The sequence below is a fragment of the Phyllobates terribilis genome, unplaced genomic scaffold (genome assembly GCF_046119375.1).
Source record: "Phyllobates terribilis strain yellow unplaced genomic scaffold, ASM4611937v1 Scaffold_9__5_contigs__length_417890890, whole genome shotgun sequence".
In the NCBI taxonomy this organism is placed as follows: domain Eukaryota; kingdom Metazoa; phylum Chordata; class Amphibia; order Anura; family Dendrobatidae; genus Phyllobates; species Phyllobates terribilis.
Genome location: NW_027362769.1, coordinates 405,534,726 through 405,553,168, shown reverse-complemented (window position 1 = coordinate 405,553,168; position 18,443 = coordinate 405,534,726). Strand labels below are relative to the sequence as shown.

The following is an 18,443-nucleotide window of genomic DNA, read 5'->3' as shown; positions in this document are numbered from 1 at the left end:
AGTGACGTGCATGATGTGAGCCGAGTTCATTGGACATGAACTCGGCTCATCTGGATGTCGTCACAGAGAGACGCTGAGCAGCGCAAGCAAGCCTGCGCTTCTCAGTGTCTGCGGGATGACAGGCTGGATGGCAGCGTTCTGCTGCGGTCCAGCCTGTCATCTCGATGTAGCAGAGCTGAAGCTGTCGTGGGAACCATGGAAAGGTAAGGATGAGGTTGCTTTATTATTTTTCTTTTATTGCAGGAGATCGTTGGCTTCAGCTGGAATGGGCGTGATGGTAAGTATGGTTTAATTTAGAACAATAAAGAATTGTGTCTTTATTGCAATTAAAGGACTTTATTCTGGGTGTTTGTGTTTTTTGTAACTTTGACTATGGGGTTAGTAATGGGGGTGTCTTATAGACGCCTCTCCATTACTAACCTGGGCTTGATGTCAGCTGGCATTATAAGCTGACATCAACCCCAGCCCTATTACCCCACTGCCACCGCTACAGGGCAGTGGGAAGAGCGAGGCTAAGTGCCAGAATTGGCGCATCCTATGAATGCGCCATTTCTGGGGCGGCTGACGGCTGGTGTTTCTAGCCTGGGAGGGGGCCAATATTCATGGCTCCCTTCCTGGGCTATTAATATCAGCCACAGCTGTCTGCCTAGCCTTTGCTAGCTATTAAATTAGGGGGGACCCCACGTCATTTTTTTGGGGGGGTCCCCCATTTTAATAGCTAGTAAAGGCTATGTATTCAGCTGGGGGCTGATATTAGTAGCCTGGGAAGCTCCGTGGGTATTACCCCCTTCCCAGGCTTCAAACATCTGCCCCAGCCATCTGCTTAACCTCCGCTAGAGCCTAAAATTAAGGGGAACCCCACGCCAATTTTTTTAATAATAAATCCTTTATTTTAATACTAAATGACAAGTACAGTAACCAACACTATCACTGTACTTCATATATATGTGACTGACATGTTTCTATCTATCTAATCTATGTGTGATGCTCTATCTTTCTGTTCTAAATTGTCGGGTACCGCTGCTGAATTGCCGGCCGGCTTTTTTAAAGAGACAGTGCATGAAAACACTATTATTTTTTTAAATAAATCCTTTACACTAAATGACAAGTACAGTAAGCAACACTATCACTGTACTTATTATATATGTGACTGACATGTTTCTATCTATCTAATCTATGTGTGAAGCTCTATTCTTTCTGTTCTAAATTGTCGGGTACAGATGCTGAATTGCCGGCCGGCTTTTTTAAAGAGACGGTGCATGAAAACACTAATATTTTTTTTAATAAATCCTTTACACTAAATGACAAGTGCAGTAACCAACACTGTCACTGTGCTTCTTATATGTGTGACTGACATGTTTCTATCTATCTAGTCTATGTGTGATGCCCTATTCCTTCTTGTCTAAATTGTCGGGTACCGGTGTATGCCGCTGCTGAATTTGCCGGCCGGCTTTTTTAAAGAGAGTGTCTTCTGAGCAGTTTGTCAGCTTTTGGACACCTTTGCAGGTGTTTTCTATGTGTTTCTATGTGTTTTTGTTTGCCTGCCATTGGTTTTAACGGTGTTCGACGGTGTTCTAAGGTGTTCGACGAACAGTTCGACGAACAGTTCCTCGAACATCCCGGTGTTCCACGAACCGAACCGAACCCGAACACTATGGGGGTGGCTCAACACTAGTTATTAAAACATTATAAAACACTTTTCACTGGCATATACGTCTTTCAAACATCTTGGAGTAAGATCCCAAACAGGGTGTCCATCTTACTGGTAAAAGGTGCAAAATCAGCAGCGTGAGGGACCTGTCCGCAAACCCCCAACGTAGGCCCTGGGCGTGGCTGCAGGGCATAAGTGATCCTGGTGCGGGACCACGTCTTCCGCCACGCCAAACGGGTTTTTGTTCTGAGGTCATGTGTTGCTAATATAAAACCAATAGAGGGCACCTTATGAAGTGCCAACTATATACAAGGTCAGTCTTTGGCTGCTCACAGTCCTCAGCCTTAAGTCTGTATACCCTGATGGGTAATTCTGCACACAAAACAAATTTTCTGTTTGTACCCTTACGGGTGACTATTTACACAGTGTTCAGTCCCACTCACTGTACTCAGTAATGGGGTCCCCGCCTGGGGTACTCTTGATTTTTGCTGGCTGACCCAGCCGGGTCATCAACCATGGACTGCGGGGGCGTGTCCTCTTCTTCCTCAATCACGCGGTATACCTGGAGGGCATACCACCCGATTTCCCCGTGGTGTCGAGTGTAGGTGACACGGTCATCAGGGTAGAGGTTTCGGTCGGGATGGCCCTGTTCCAGGTGGGGCTCGACATCCCGCCGGTTAACAAAGATGTCTCGATCGGTGTGCGGTCTGTGTGGACTCCTGGAGACTCCGCCCTGTCTCCACTGCTTTTCTCCTCCTCCTCTCCCCTTTCGGGGGCGGTTCCATAGCATTCTGCTGTCGGTCACTCCCAGAGACGTCTTCCCCGCCTTGATGGACACATCTACTGTATGTGGACAGTCACAGTTGCAAGAGGCCGGTTGTGCTTTTGGTGCCATTCTGGGACCCGGCCCACAATGGGAGGTTCCATATTGTTGTCTTTGATCACGCACATAATGGCGCCCGTTCTTCTGGGGTGGGTGCCACATTCAATGTGGAAAAACGGTTCATATTAGGCACACAGTACCCGGTGGCAGCGGGCACGATATCCTGTTTGTGACGCCAGGAAGAGTGTGATGCGCCCAGGGGATGGGGACGACTCGGTACCCGGGCCTTCGCCTGATTTGGGGGTGTCACGGTGATCGGCTCCTGGGCCCGTACCCTGGGGTCACTCTTGAAAAAAAGGGGATTGGAACTTGGATAAAATAAATAAACAGTTTGTGACGCCACCTGTGGTACCTGGTAATGATTACCAGCGCTGCTTCAGACCTCCGGGGGAGTTGGGATGGCAGCTGAGGTGTTTCTGCTCACCACAGGTGGAGCAGGCCCCCGGGGCAGTGTGGAGTTTGACGGTGGGTGGTGATGCTGGGGCTTGTAGTGCGGGGAGAGAGATGACGCAGCTGAATGAATTGACGGAGGCAGTGCAGTGCAGTCATCCGAGCTTTACTCACAGTTCTTGTACAAGGTTCTCAGGTACACTGTACGGGTGTCCGCCTCCACATCACACTGCATCTACCAGACCAGGGGTTCAGCTGTTCCTCAGATATGTCAGGAGCGCTTGATGGAACCCCGCTTTCTTTATGTTCCTAACTAGATCGACTTCCCGTGCTGGATCTTCTCCCTCCTGCCCTGCGCTTCCCACACACTCAGTTCCGCTTGGGTGCTCTGAAGTCCCTCTGGGCAACCTGGAGTTCCCGGACCTGCTTTACCCTCACGGTGACTAGGATGAGACTGTGGCGACTGCACCATGGAAGTGTAGAAGCCGCCGGTTTTCCAGCCGAGACCTGAAGTAACACGGTTGGTCCAGGGGCGGGTCCCCTTCTTGCGGCCTCATCCCTCTGACACTGGGCAGATTCGGGGCGTACGGGTGCCGTCCTGCACTCGCCGTACCCCCTAGGAACCCTTCTATAGAACGGAGCCTTCCTCCTCTGCTCCCTCTATCACTAGGCCCCAACTTGTGGAGCAGAGCTCCTGAAGAGACTCTGCTCCCTGACTGACTGTCTTCACTCACTGACCTTCCATCTCTCTCTGTCCGACTGACTATTCTAAGATGGCTTTGTGGCGCCCTGCTACAACAGGTACCACAGAACCCAGAAGGGTGCATGGATGGACTTCTCCACAAGAGGCCCTCACTACATTCATACACCTCCACCCTTCCACCTCATACCAGCAGAAGGAGCCCGTTAGGGACATATATAGGGAAGGTGGAGCCAGGCAGCTCAGAGAGCGTGGGAGTGTTGTTCTGGAGACAGTGCGAGAGCAGCACACAGGCTGCTGTGTGAGACAAGTTTAGGCCTCCAGCAAGCACTGAAGCCTAGTGTGGGCCCCGAGTGTGGCCGAAGGTGAGAGGAGAAGGAAGGAGTAACAGAGGGGGCAGAGGAGCATACCAAGCTCACCCCAAACTATACACTGGACACCGGGTCCGCGCCTACAGGGCCCCTTCATACCCAGTAGGATTCACCGGATACCTGGAGGACTACAGGTCCCAGGTTTACCAAATGCTGACTACAGTACCAGGGCTAGGAGTCACGGAGGCCCCAGCATCCAGGGAGAGTGATATCCATGAGAAAGCCCTACCACCAGGTCAGCAGGTGCAAAGGAGAGAGACCGTAAACACGCTGGGCCTAGCTCCAGGCAGGTCAGAAGCTTATGAATAAAGCCACGGATCAGGAGGCCCTATACCCGCTCACTGGGGAGAGTCCAAAAGTGTGCCCTTCGCCCGGAGTACCCTGGACCGTGCCTGCATCATCACCAGTAAAGGTACTGAAGCTTACCCCCGTGTGAGTGTCCGTCTTTCCTCCGGGGCCGTCCTGTCGTCTCTCACCAGCATCTACCATCTACCCCTACACTGCCCTGGAGCTAACTCTACCTGTGGAGAGCCACACCATCCCTGCTGCCGTAACACCAGCTCCAGAGGACTGCTCCGCAGCGGCGGCTTCCTTGGCCGCAGTCCACAGGTGGCGTCACGAACTTTTATAATCCCCTGTAAATATTCCCCCTTTTTAGTTGACCTCCCTGAGCCACAGACCGGGCCAGCCACCATGATATCCCCCTTCAGCATCCATAAGGCCCGGCTGCTGAGTACCCCACGGCCCAGGGGGCGCGTCAAACTTGGCGTCACGAACAGGATTCCGTGCCCGTTGCAATTGGGTACTGTGCGCCTTAAAAGACTGTAGTACTCACTGTGGTGAAGGTTTCCCGCCATTCCCGAGATTTCCCGCCATTGTCCGCCATCTTCCTGTCGCCACGCGGGAAGAAGAGGGGCGTCACCGCGGGAACCCGAGAGGTGTAACCGCTGGAAGCGCGCGAAGCCTAGGACACACCCCGCCCCTGACGTCGAACCAGGAAGCGTCAGGTCCTGGAAGGAGTCCAGAGGACGCTCTGATGTCAGACGCGAGCGACGCAAGATCCTGGAAGAAGACCGTCGCCCACGGAGCTGCGGCCTACCTGATAAGAAGTGAAGAAGGTAGGCCGCGGTTTACTAGGGGGGGGGGCGCAACCATGGCCGACGACCGGCAAGCCGCCAGAGCACCGGTTAATGCTCCTGATGCCCAACCTGCGCCCGGCGCTGCACAGGCCGAGCGGCCGCGCCACCAGCAGGGTTCGTGACCCCGTTGATACCCATGGCCCTGCCGTATATCCCTGGAGCGAAATGGCTTCCCCAGTATAGTGGCAAACCAGACACCCTGTCAAGATTCAAGAGAAAAATATGCGGTATACTGGACATGTATTCTATAACTGGCAAGCAGAGAGCCGCTGTTGTGTTAGGGCAATTGACTGGTGCCGCAGAGCGGGAAGTTGAAACCTGGCCAGTCGCAGACCAGGAATCAGTGTCCATCATCTTTAAGAGACTGCAAACTGTGTTTGAAAACCGCACTGAGACAGATCTTCGGATGAGGTTCTACCACTGTGTCCAGAAACCTGAGGACAGTATCCGGGACTACGCCTGGCGCCTACAGGAGGCCCTGCGGGCCCTGAAACAGGTTAGTCCAGCCAGCATACAAGATGAAAATAAAATGCTGATGAAACAGTTCATCCGGGGGTTGAGGTCCCAGGAGGAGAGCAGAACTGTACGGTGGTGGGCCTTAGATCATCCAGATGCCACCTTTGACACCCTTAAGGACATGGCTATAAAGGGTCTACAGTCCCTGGAAACAGCAGATACTGGTATCCAGCGCTACCAGGGTGGGGCCACCCCAGGGCCGGCAGCACCCACTGCTCCTCCATTAACGGCTGAAACAAAAATGCAAACAGTGCCCCCTAGTGAGCTGGACAGCCTGCGCTCTGAAGTGCGCCAGTTAAGCAAAACCCTGGCCACTGTCCTGAGCACCCTGCTGCTACAGACGGAGCCTGAGCCGGAAGGAAGGATCCTACTGGCCGACAGCCCTGAGGATGTCCCCTGGATGAGGAGAAGAAGTAGGACAACGCCACCCCGTAGGAGGACAACGCCACCCCGGAGGAGGACAACGCCACCCCATGGGAGGACCAATGACCAACGTCGCCCTCCAGGAGACTTCATCTGCTACCGCTGCCACAAGGCAGGCCACACAGCGCGGAACTGTCCTTTAAACGAGCACACCCTGGAGCCGAGGGCCGACACCCAGGAGTAAATCAACCAGGCCCATCAAGCTGGTATCACCGGTTCATAGGAGGAAGGCCTTTCCTGTCCATCTTGCTGGACGGGATAGCAACACCTGCATTACTGGACACCGGCTCACAGGTAGCCATCATACCTGATATCCTCTGCAAAAGGTACTGGTCTGTAGATGAACTCCACCCGCCAGCACCGAACCTATCCGTGTATGCCTCTAGCGGCCTTCCTCTTAACCTAGTAGGGGTAAAGGACGTGACAGTGAAGGTGGGGAGAGTGGAACTAAAGGACCAAGGACTGATTGTAGTGGAGTCTAACCCTGGTGATACAGACTTGTATATGATACTTGGTACAAACATTGTCGGTAACTGGGAGAAGTGTTGTTTTTGCTCCAAAAGATTGCTGACACTGCCAAACCAGGGCAGAGGAAGGTGCTCCAGAGAGAGATACGAACCCTCCTGTGCCAGCAACAGGTAAAGCTAACTGGTGGTGAGATTGGTAATGTACGGGTGACAGACCCGATACCCATTGTGATTCCCCCGATGAGTGAAATGCTGATTTGGTGTAGGGCAGCAATAGGTCTCAAAGGACAGAACTACCAGGCGGTAGTGGAGCCCATTAGCTCAGAGCACAGACCTACACTCCTAACTGCCAGGGGGGTGGTTGATGTACGCAATGGGAGGGTACCCGTGCGTCTCCTAAATTGTGGTGAGGATGAATTTAAGCTACCAAGATACGCCACTGTGGGCAGGTTGTATACCGTGAATGATGATGCCATACACACAGTGGAATCCTTCACCCCACCAGATACAGTGGAGGACAATGACTCCGAAGCTCAGCTGGAGGATTGGTGTCAACAGCTCCATGTTGGGACTGACGCCACTCCTGTCCATCAGAAACAAGGTGTACACAGGGTGGTTCAGGAATACGAACAGGTATTCAGCAAACACCCACTTGATTTTGGGAGGATTAAAGGGGTACAACACCATATACACACAGGTGACCATCCACCCATCAAAGAACGTTACAGGCCTATACCACCAGCTCACTACCAGAAAGCGAAGGAAATGTTGCATGATGAAGAGAGCTGGAGTAATAAGGGATAGCTGTAGCCCCTGGGCAGCTCCCCTGGTCCTGGTCCGGAAAAAGGATGGAAGCATGAGGATGTGTGTAGATTACAGACAGGTAAATCGCATAACACACAAAGATGCATACCCTTTACCCCATATGGAGGAATCCCTGGCTGCACTAAAGTCTGCAAATTACTTCTCTACCCTTGACCTCACTAGTGGGTACTGGCAAGTAGCAGTTCCTGAAGAGGACCGGGAGAAAACGGCCTTCACTACCCCGATGGGACTCAGCAAGTTCAAAAGTATGCCGTTCGGACTCTGCAACGCCCCTGCAACGTTCCAGAGATTGATGGAGTGCTGTTTGGGACATCATAACGTCGAGTCCGTGCTGCTATACCTGGAAGACGTGATAGTGTACTCCAAGATGTATGAGGACCATTTGAAGCACCTGGCGGAGGTATTTGAGTCGTTGTCCCGGTATGGGATGAAATTGAAACCTTCCAAGTGCCACCTGCTCAAACAGAAGGTTCAGTACCTGGGGCACATCGTCAGTCCAGAAGGAGTAGCACCAGACCCGGAGAAGGTCACTGCCATCCAGAAATGGCCGGAACCAAAGAATCTCAAGGAGGTACGTCAGTTCCTGGGACTGGCCGGGTACTACCGGAGATTTGTAAAGGACTACACCAAGAAGGCAGTGCCTTTGCAAGATCTCTAGGTAGGACAGTCCAACAGAGGCAAAACCCCCCCTTCCAGTGGGGTAAAGAACAGGCTGAGTCCTTTGCAGTGATGAAAGAGATCCTGACTAGCGAAGAGATCCTGGCCTACCCTGACTATAGCCAACCTTTCCTGCTGTACACTGATGCCAGCAACGAGGGACTAGGAGCTGTGTTAAGCCAGAAGCAGTATGGCAAAGAGAAGGTGATCGCCTATGTCAGCAGGAAGCTTCGTCCTACCGAGAGGAATCCAGAAAACTATAGCTCCTTCAAGTTGGAGTTCCTGGCCTTGGTCTGGGCCATCACTGAACGATTCAAGCACTACCTGGCCTCCACTAAGTTCACGGCCTATACTGACAACAACCCCTTGACACATCTAGAGACAACCAAGTTGGGAGCTATGGAGCAGCGTTGGATGGCCCGGCTGTCAAACTATCAGTTCACCATCAAGTACCGGGCAGGCCACAAGAACACCAACGCCGATGCCCTATCCAGAATGCCTCACCAGTCAGACACGGAAGAAGAAATGGATGACCTGGAGGAGATTGAGCTACCTGCCTTCCACAGAAATGGGATTGTCCATGAGCAGCGCACCTCCAAGAGGTATCACGGTAAGACACTAAACCCGTTACCTCATCACAGTTGGAAGGAGACCCAGGACAGCGTCCCGGTTGTCAGCTGTATCAAAGAACTGATAACCCAGGAAGGTTCCTCCCTGGAGAAGGAAGCTTCTCCACAAGCCAAGCTACTGTGGAATGAGAGAAGCCGGCTGTTCATCTATAGAGAGAAGCTGTGCCGGAGGTATGTCAACCCTAGGTCCCATGAGATGGTATGGAAGATCGTAGTTCCCAGGACAGACATCCAGATGGTGTTGGAGGCCTACCACGATCAAGCAGGGCACTTTGGCTGGAAGAAACTGGAAACCCTCCTGAAGAGTCTGTTTTACTGGGTTGGAATGCGGAGCTCCATAGAGAGGTGGTGCCGGGATTGTGGGCCCTGTAGCCTCAGAAGAAAAGACTACAGCAGCCAGAAAGCACCCTTGAAGTCCATCAAAACAACCCAGCCCCTGGAGATCGTCACTCTGGATCACGTCAAGCTGTCACCTAGCAGGTCAGGCTACTCATATGCCCTGATCATGGTGGATCACTACTCCCGGTTCCTGGTGGTAGCCCCCGTCAAGGATCTGACGGCAGAAACTGCAGTAATAACATTTCAAGCATACTTCTGCAGGCCCCATGGATACCCGGAAAAGTTGGTGACGGATCAAGGCCCTGCCTTCGAAGCCGAGCTGTTCAGAGAGTTTTGCCATCTGTACGGGTGTAAGAAGATTCGGACTACACCGTACCACCCTCAAACCAATGGGCTATGAACAAGATGAACAAGATGAACAATATCGTCATAGACCTGTTGAAGACCTTTCCTCTCGAAGAAAGGAATCAGTGGCCAGACAGACTACCTGATCTGGTAGATTTGTACAATCACATACCTGTGAGTGCCACCAACTGTACTCCAGCATACCTCATGAGAGCAAGTTGCCCATGGACCTGGAGCTTGGAGTGGTAGAGCCAGAAGCAGATATGTCCACTGAAGTCTGGGATACAAATCGACAGGAGCAATACAAGAGAGTACAGGCCTGTGTCGAAGACAGTCTAAATAGGGCGAGGGATAAGCAGGAAACACAGTACAACAGGAGTGCACCAGCCGAACCCTTAACACCTGGAGAAGTTGTGCTGAAACGAAAGAGAAGAAGCCACAAGCTTGACGACCAGTGGGAAAGGGAACCTTACACTGTGTTGAACTCTACAGTAGATTCGACAATAGGAAAACCTGTCTAATTAGCAAAGACGGAGGAAGAACAACTGCAAGGGTATCAAGAGACCATCTGAAGTTGTGCCCAAGTCCGCTGAAGCCCCAGGAGGAAGTGCCTCTCATCGTACCGGACTAGCCTAAAGAAGAAGTACTCCATACTGTCTTAAGAGATTTCCCGGCAGATTGGCCTCAACTGGGTGGAGCGGTAATAATACCTGTGCAACAATTCTACCAACAGCCAAAAGACTCTCCACTGCAAGTAAGACCTGTAAGCGTCCCGGAAGAGCCTGCTCAGGAAGAATCCCCGGAAGAAAGATCACCGGTGGAGGCAGAGCCAGAAGGCCCAGTGAACAGTGTATTTGCCAGTCCCGTTGAGAGGTTAAGGCAGTCTTGCTGTCCACCAACACATAGAGCGGAAAATAGCGCAAGCATCCACACTACACGCATCCCAGTACTACGTAGGTCATCGCGTAGCACAAAAGGCCAGACCCCTGTCAGGTATAGGGAGTGAATAAAGAAACACTGACTGTATAAATAGTTACCCCGTAGGGTATGTTCTTGTAATAATTTCATGCAATTATTTATTAATTTATTTTGCTTTGCTAGTGGACAATTTATGTGACATGGACACTTCCCATTGCATTTAGTTACCCGTAAGGGAATATATAAAGGACTCGGTTGCTGAGGACTGTGAGCAGCCCAAAAACTGTCATGTACATAGTTGCACTCCCTGGAGTTCCCCTTAAGTGACCACAGAACAAAAACCCGTTTGGCGTGGCCGATGACATGGTCCAGCACCTGGATCACTTATGCCCTGTAGCCACGCCCAGGGCCTACGTTGAGGGTTTTCAGGCGGTTCCCTCATGTTCTTTCTTTGGTGAAATGGACACCTGGTTACAGGACTTACTGTAACTCTATTAATGTTATTTTAATTGTTTGATAACCTATTTTACAAAAATGCTTCAGTCCAGGAGTACTGAATTGTACTAGGGGGGAATGTGGCGCCCTGCTACAACAGGTACCACAGAACCCAGAAGGGTGCATGGATGGACTTCTCCACAAGAGGCCCTCACTACATTCATACACCTCCACCCTTCCACCTCATACCAGCAGAGGGAGCCCATTAGGGACATATATATAGGGAAGGTGGAGCCAGGCAGCTCAGAGAGAGTGGGAGTGTTGTTCACTCAGAGACAGTGAGAGAGCAGCACGCAGGCTGCTGTGTGAGGCAAGTTTAGGCCCCCAGCAAGCACTGAAGCCTAGTGAGGGCCCCGAGTGTGGCCAAAGGCGAGAGGAGAAGAAAGGAGTAACAGAGGGGGCAGAGGAGCGTACCAAGCTCACCCCGAACTATACACTGGACACCGGGTCCACGCCTACAGGGCCCCTTCATAACCAGTAGGATTCCTGGAGGACTACAGTTCCCAGGTTTACCAAACACTGACTACAGTACCAGGGCTAAGAGTCACGGAGGGGTGATCTCCATGAGGAAGCCCTACCACCAGGTCAGCAGGTGCAAAGGAGAGAGACAGTAAACACGCTAGGCCTAGCTCCAGGCAGGTCAGAAGCTTAGGAATAAAGCCACGGATCAGGAGGCCCTATACCCGCTCTCTGGGGAGAGTCCAAAAGTGCACCCTTCGCCCGGAGTACCCTGGACCTTGCCTGCATCATCACCAGTAAAGGTACTGAAGCTTACCCCCATGTGAGTGTCCATCTTTCCTCCGGTGCCGTCCTGTCGTCTCTCACCAGCATCTACCATCTACCCCTACACTGCCCTGGAGCTAGCTCTACCTGTGGAGAGCCACACCATCCCTGCTGCCGTAGCACCAGCTCCAGAGGACTGCTCCGCAGCGGCGGCTTCCTTGGCCGCAGTCCACAGGTGGCGTCACAAACTCTTATAATCCCCTGAAAATATTCCCCCTTTTTAGTTGACCGCCCTGGGCCACGGACCGGGCCAGCCAGCGTGATATCCCCTGCCAGCATCCAAAAGGCCCGGCTGCCGAGGACCCCACGGCCCAGGGGGCGAGTCAGCTTCCCTTTATATACCTCCTACAATGGTGCTCCCCTACTCTACATCCTCCACCCACACCCACTACTGGTTCCCCCTACCTTCGGTTCCCCCCACTCCAGCCAGGGATAGGGCTCAGCAGGAAACACATTACATCTTGCCCTTCCAGCCGGCCTGGAGTAGTGTAGTGTTGAATGTGGTTGTTGGGGTCCCGGGCAGTACTCCTTCCTTACCTGAGAGAAGGAGACACCACACCTCTGGGTGAGGTGCAGTACCTCTGTGGCGACTGAACCCTCAGGGGCGCCACAGGATCAGCTAACAGATGATGTCCGAGTAGAGAACGATCCAATCTTTTGCATTTCAGCAGCCAGTTCTTTTGCTCTTCAAAACATAGTCCACTACCAGAAGAGTCTGGAAGAGGGCAGAAGAGTCTGGAAGGGGACAGAAGAGTCTGGAAGAGGACAGAGGCATCCAGAGGAGGAAAGAGGAGTCGTCTGGAGGAGGATAGACAAGTTTAGAAGATGACAAAGGAGTCTGGAAGGGGACAGAGGTGTAATGATTCCACCCCTCAGTATGTTTGCACAGTGATTGACAGCTTAGCTTCCAGTCTGGTACAGGGGTGTGCTGAGCTGTGTTTTTATTGACAGTTTGGCCATTCAATCTGACACTGAGATGTGCTGAGCTCTCACCAGATGCTCCCTCTTCCCTTAATTGCTCAGCTATTTAACTGAGCTGGAAGTCCCAGATAGCTGTCTGCCGTAGCTTCAGCTAAGTGTGGATTGTTTTCCCTGTGCCTAGTGCCTTGCTTATTGATCTATCACCGCCTGACCTTGGACCTCATTCTGACCATTCATTTGTCTAATCCTTCTGCTCTGATCCGCTGTCCTCCCAGTATTTTGACCTCGGACCGTTACCTGACTACGTCTTTGTTTCTTCCCTCTGTTTAACGCGTACCCTTCGGGCTATTGACCTCGGATTCCTTAACTATCCTGACTCCATGAGAAGGGACTCAGCATCACAAGAGGAGTCTAGATTAAGGTCGGAGGAGTCGAGAAGAGGACAGTGGAGTCTGAAGGGGAAAGAGACATCTGGAGGAGGACAGAGGAGTTTAGAAATGGACAGAGGAGTGTAGAGTAGCACAGATGAATCTGGAAGAGGAGAGCTGTGTCTGAAGGAGGACAGGGAGTCTAGAAGTAGACTGATGGAGGCAGACGTCGAAACGCGCGTCGAGGTGGATGCATCTGAGTCACAGACTACCACTGACCCCCTCGCACAGGTACTATCACAAGATATCATTTTGGACACAGCATTTGATCATCGGCACAGACCTACGATAACCACACATCAATTACTGTTCCCTACATGTCTTATTAAATAGTAACCATGTGGACCTCAGGCACCTATGTACTTGCACTTTACTATCTATACGAGGTTGCTCACAACCACATATCTATACCTATATTTCTTGCCTGATATATTGCTATCCCTTGGCTGTTCTACCTGATTCTGGCATTTAGATCTTTGTATTGATCTATGCACAGCTGCACTTTATTGTAAAATTCTATATACCTGTATATTTATTGATATTTTTTATTATACACCTTGATTCACACATTCATTATCATTTCAATCTCTTTTTGTACCTAATTTTGACAGATACCTGTATTAATTAATATTTATCTGCATAACTGTCACTTGGAATTGTGTCCGCTTTTCTATTTGGTAATTTTTCCCACCCTTCTATATTTTTTATTCTTGATCAATAAAAGTTGTATTTTAATATTCATATCTTCCATGGAATCTTGGTGTCCACTTTCCTTCTTCTTTTCTCAAGAAGACAGGAGAGTCTGGAGGGGACAGAGGAATCTAGAGGAGGACAGAGAGGTATCTAGAAGAGAACAAAGGAGTCTTGAGGAGTGCAGATGTGTCTGGAGGACACAACAGTATGAAGAGGACAAAGGAGTCTAAAGGAGGAGAGAGAAGTCTGGAGGGAGACAGGAGTCCGGAGAAGGACACAGGAGTCCGGAGAAGGACACAGGAGTCCGGAGAAGGACACAGGAGTCCGGAGAAGGACATAGTAATCTAAAGGAGGACAGAAAAGTCTGGAGGAGGCAAAAAATGTGTCTGGAAGAGGAGGACACAGGAGTCTGGAGAAGGACAGATGAGTCTGGAGAAGACATAGTGAGGTAGAGGAGACAGAGTTGCCTAAAGAGTATAGATGTGTTTGGAGGACAGGAATAATGAGAAAATACAAAGTATAAAATATATTGAATTCTTATTAAAAATATCATATCCTATGGAAACTGTTATGAAAGTGACCTAGTGCACATTTTTTTTGCACATGTAATATTTCATAATAACCGTTTCTCCGGGCAGGTTTTTATAGGAGAGACATGAGACAAAATATCTCTCCATAAATAAAGCTATGAAAATATGAATACATCCACCCCTCAAATGAAGGTAAGTACAGATGTAACGGAAGGTCCGATATTAAGAAAGAGAAGAGTTACAATATGCTTGGGAAAAGAAAAACATTCTACCATATGTGAAGCATGATGGTGACAAGATCATGGTTCGGGCCTGTTTTGCAGCATCTGGGCCAGGGTCAGCTTGCAATTATTTGATGGAACAATGAATTCTGATTTTTATCAGTAATTTCTAAAGGAAAATATCAGGACATTTCTGGATGAGTTGATTCTCAAGGGAACATGGATGATAAAACAAGACAGTGATCCAAAGCCTACAAGCTGTTCTACAAAAGGTTGGGGGGGTTTGTTGAGGGGTGATATACAATCACTGTTTGGAGGTAATCTTTGGTTGCATTATGGTATAATTAATTGGATACTATATAAATTATGTGGGGGGAGAGTTGCAGACATTTGCTTTGGGGCTTGCCCCCCTTATCCTTGTGGACTGTAGAATACCTGTGGAAGCAGCAGATATCTGCTTCAGGCTTCTGCGTATTCTGCGCCACCTTCTGAATTGTCTGGATGTGATACAATTTGTCTGTATTTGCTCTGATATTGTCCCGGCTCCTGTGTTAGGTGAAGCTGCCCGGAATATTTTGGCATTCTTTGAAGAATCTGCACCTTCTCTTCTGTGTGACATGTTGAGGGGTCTGTGTGCTCGTCTTGCAGCACTGATATTAGATACGTCTCAAATTTGCATCGCTTACCGGATCCATTCTCCATCCATCCATGCTGTACACTGTTGATCGTTATGACTTGTTCTATCACTGCTCAGGTGAGGTGGGGCAGACCATGTCCATAGCTCCTCTCATATCAGGCCGGGGAAGACCGTGTCCATAGCTCCTCTCACCTCTGGCTGGGGCAGACTGTCTCCATAGCTTCTCTCACCTCTGGCTGGGGCAGACTGTCTCCATAGCTTCTCTCGACTCTGGCCGGGGAAGACCGTGTCCATAGCTCCTCTCACCTCTGGCTGGGGCAGACTGTCTCCATAGCTCCTCTCACCTCTGGCTGGGGCAGACTGTCTCCATAGCTTCTCTCGACTCTGGCCGGGGAAGACCGTGTCCATAGCTCCTCTCACCTCTTGTCGAGGAAAGCTCTTCTCACCTTTGGCTGAGGCAGACCGTGTCCACAGCTCCTTTCACCTTACGCTGGGGCAGACCTTGTCCACAGCTATTTTTACCTCTGGCTGGGGCAAACAGTATCCACAGCTCCTCTTACCTCAGGCTGGAGCAGACCGTGTCCATACCTACTCTTACCTCAGACCGGGGCAGACCGTCTCCACAGCTTCTCCCACCTCTGGCCAGGGCAGATTGCGTGCACAACAAATCTTACCTCTGGCCGTGGAAGACCATGTACACAGCTCCTCTCACATCTGCCTGAAGAAGACTGTGTCCACCGCTCCTCTGGCTGGAGTAGACTGAATACATAGCTCCTCTCACCTCAGATTAAGGCAGAACGTGTCCACAGCTACTCTCACCTCTGGTCGGGGAAGACCGTGTCCACAGCTACTCTCACCTCTGGTCAGGGAAGACCGTGTCTACAGCTCCTCTCACCTCTGGTCGGGGAAGACCGTGTCCACAGCTCCTCTCACCTCTGGTCGGGGAGGACCGTGTCCACAGCTCCTCTCACCTCTGATCGGGGAAGACCGTGTCCACAGCTCCTCTCACCTCTGGTCGGGGAAGACCGTGTCCACAGCTCCTCTCACCTCTGGTCGGGGAAGACCGTGTCCACAGCTACTCTCACCTCTGGTCGGGGAAGACCGTGTCCACAGCTCCTCTCACTTCGGGCCGGGACAGACAGTGCAAGGCAGAATGCTGACGGTTCTGAAGATATTACACACTGTCATCACCATCGTTATGTTGGTCCCAGGATCTGCTCTGAATTCTTTCATTATCTCCTTCTACATCACCCGCTCGAAGAATAAACAACGCCTGACTACCTGCGAGCAGATCGTCCTGTCCACAGCTGTCTCTGACCTGCTTCTCCAGTGGTTTTCTGCTTTCATCAATCTGATGTACTATGTTATTTCTAGACTTCCGCAAATCGGGATCCTCTATTTGTATTTATCTGTCTTCTACTTCTGTATGAGCTACTTCTTCTTCTGGAACACAGCTTGGCTCTCCATCCAGTACTGCCTGAAACTCTTCAACTTCTCCAATCATTGGTGGACTTGGGTGAAGGTTCAGTTTAAGTCTTCCATGAAGCTAATCCTCATGGCTTCATTAATTTGGGTATTTGCTGTCAGCTTTCCAGTTTATGGCACAGTCTCCTTGGTTATTGACAGCACAACTAATTTCACAAGTCCAGTGATAAACTACTATTGCCTGACAGTGAACATCTTTCTTGGTTGTGTTCTCCCGTTCATTAGCACCCTCATCTGTATCAGCCTCAGTGTGATGTATCTCATAAGACACGTGTGGAGGATCAAGGAGTCCAACTTCAGTTCTTCTCGTGTCGGTGGCCATGTCCGAGCGATCAGGTCCATGGTCCTACAAGTTGTCCTGAACACAATGCTGCAGATGGCCATTACTGGAACCATTGCAACCGCCTTCAACCTGACCTCATTCAGTCTTCAGGATGTGTTTAGAGTGTTCTCCATGCTGAGCATCGCAACATATCCGTCTGTGGAAGCACTAACCTTAATCATAGGGAATCCCACATTAAAGAAGAGATTATGGAGAAAGCTTGAGGTCTTCTGCTAACAGAGGAACAATGTGTCTATCACATATCTATTACCTATTATCTATCTATTATCTATCATATATTATCTATCATATATCTATTATCTATCTATTATCTATCTATTATCGATCATCTATCATCTATCATCTATTATCTGACTTTTATCTATCATCTATCTATTAGCTAATATCTATCTATTATCTATATATTATCTATCATCTATTATCTATCTATTATCTATCATCTATTATCTATCTATTATCTATCTAGTATGTATTATCTATTATCTATCATCTATCTATCATCTATTATCTATCATCTATCTAGTATCTATCATCTATTATCTATCTATTATCTATCTAGTATCTGTTATCTATCTATTATCTATCTATCATCTATTATCTATCTATTATTTATCATCTATCTATTATATATCTATTATCTATCATCTATCTATTATCTATCACATATCTATTATCTATCTATTATCTACCTGTCAGGGAAATATTAATGTCAGGAAAATGTTCGTCCATATTTGCCTGACATATATGTTCACCTCCCTCCCTTATTCCCCTTTTGTTCAGAAAAAAAAAGCCCCAAGTAACACACGCCTGAGAAATAGCTTACACAAACAATGCCAGCCAAGAACTGGTACAAGCTAACTAAAATGTAAATGCATTTCCTCTTAAAACAGACCTGAGATAGATTGACACCTTCTCCCAGGCCAGAGTTTGGAGCAAAGAAGAAATGATTTGTTAAGTTCAAAGGCACTCACAAACACTTCCCGGCCACCAGCCGTAGCCAGGCCAACTCCAATATGAGATATAAAATATTGCGAGTTCCATATGTCCGACAGTAACGAGACCCATATGTTTAGTGACCAAATCAGCCCAGGAATGTATATGTAGTTTTCCAGGGCTGTAAGCAGAATCAGGGAGCTGTAGCGCAAAAACACCAGAATAGCAGACTGCAGCTATGCGATGTGTGGTCTCTAAATAAAGATAAAATAATAAGGGAAAAAAATTGCGTCATTTGCAAGCTTCTGTGATCAATGAGCGATGAGTTATCGCAGAAGTTAGCGTTTGTAATAAAAATGTACAGGCTGGAGACCGGCCACATGATATCAGAACAGGGGGTGTGTGGACAGATCTCCCCTTAGGTATAAGAGAACCCATGGAGAAGACAGACTCACTCATTGCCAGGGGAAAATAAGAATTATAAGCAACGGGTCCTGTTCGATAACAGCATAATCATTTGGGGAGCCCCTCCTCCACCTATATTGAATCATCTCAGCGATCATATAGTGTAAGTTTTTCTTCTTTTATCCTGTTTATTTTATGTAACTGCTTATGTATTTTAATGTTTCCTTTGTAACATCCTTGTATATATTTTTCCTAAACACTGCCTCCCTTTTGGAATAAATATAAAATGGAATAGTTCTGTTTCTTTTGTTCTGTA

The 18,443-nt window shown here is 49.4% G+C and overlaps 1 protein-coding gene across 1 annotated transcript; it reads left to right on the top strand.

The window, feature by feature from the left end:
* Positions 1-16,114: 16,114 nt before the first annotated feature.
* Positions 16,115-17,005, top strand: LOC141161452 (taste receptor type 2 member 43-like). The gene has a single exon (XM_073646262.1). The coding sequence runs from the start codon at positions 16,115-16,117 to the stop codon at positions 17,003-17,005; it is 891 nt and encodes a 296-aa protein (XP_073502363.1).
* Positions 17,006-18,443: the final 1,438 nt, after the last annotated feature.

What these genes read in the sequence shown, in the direction of transcription:
- LOC141161452 (XM_073646262.1), top strand. Translation starts at nt 16,115, where the DNA reads ATGCTGACGGTTCTGAAGATATTACACACTGTCATCACCATCGTTATG.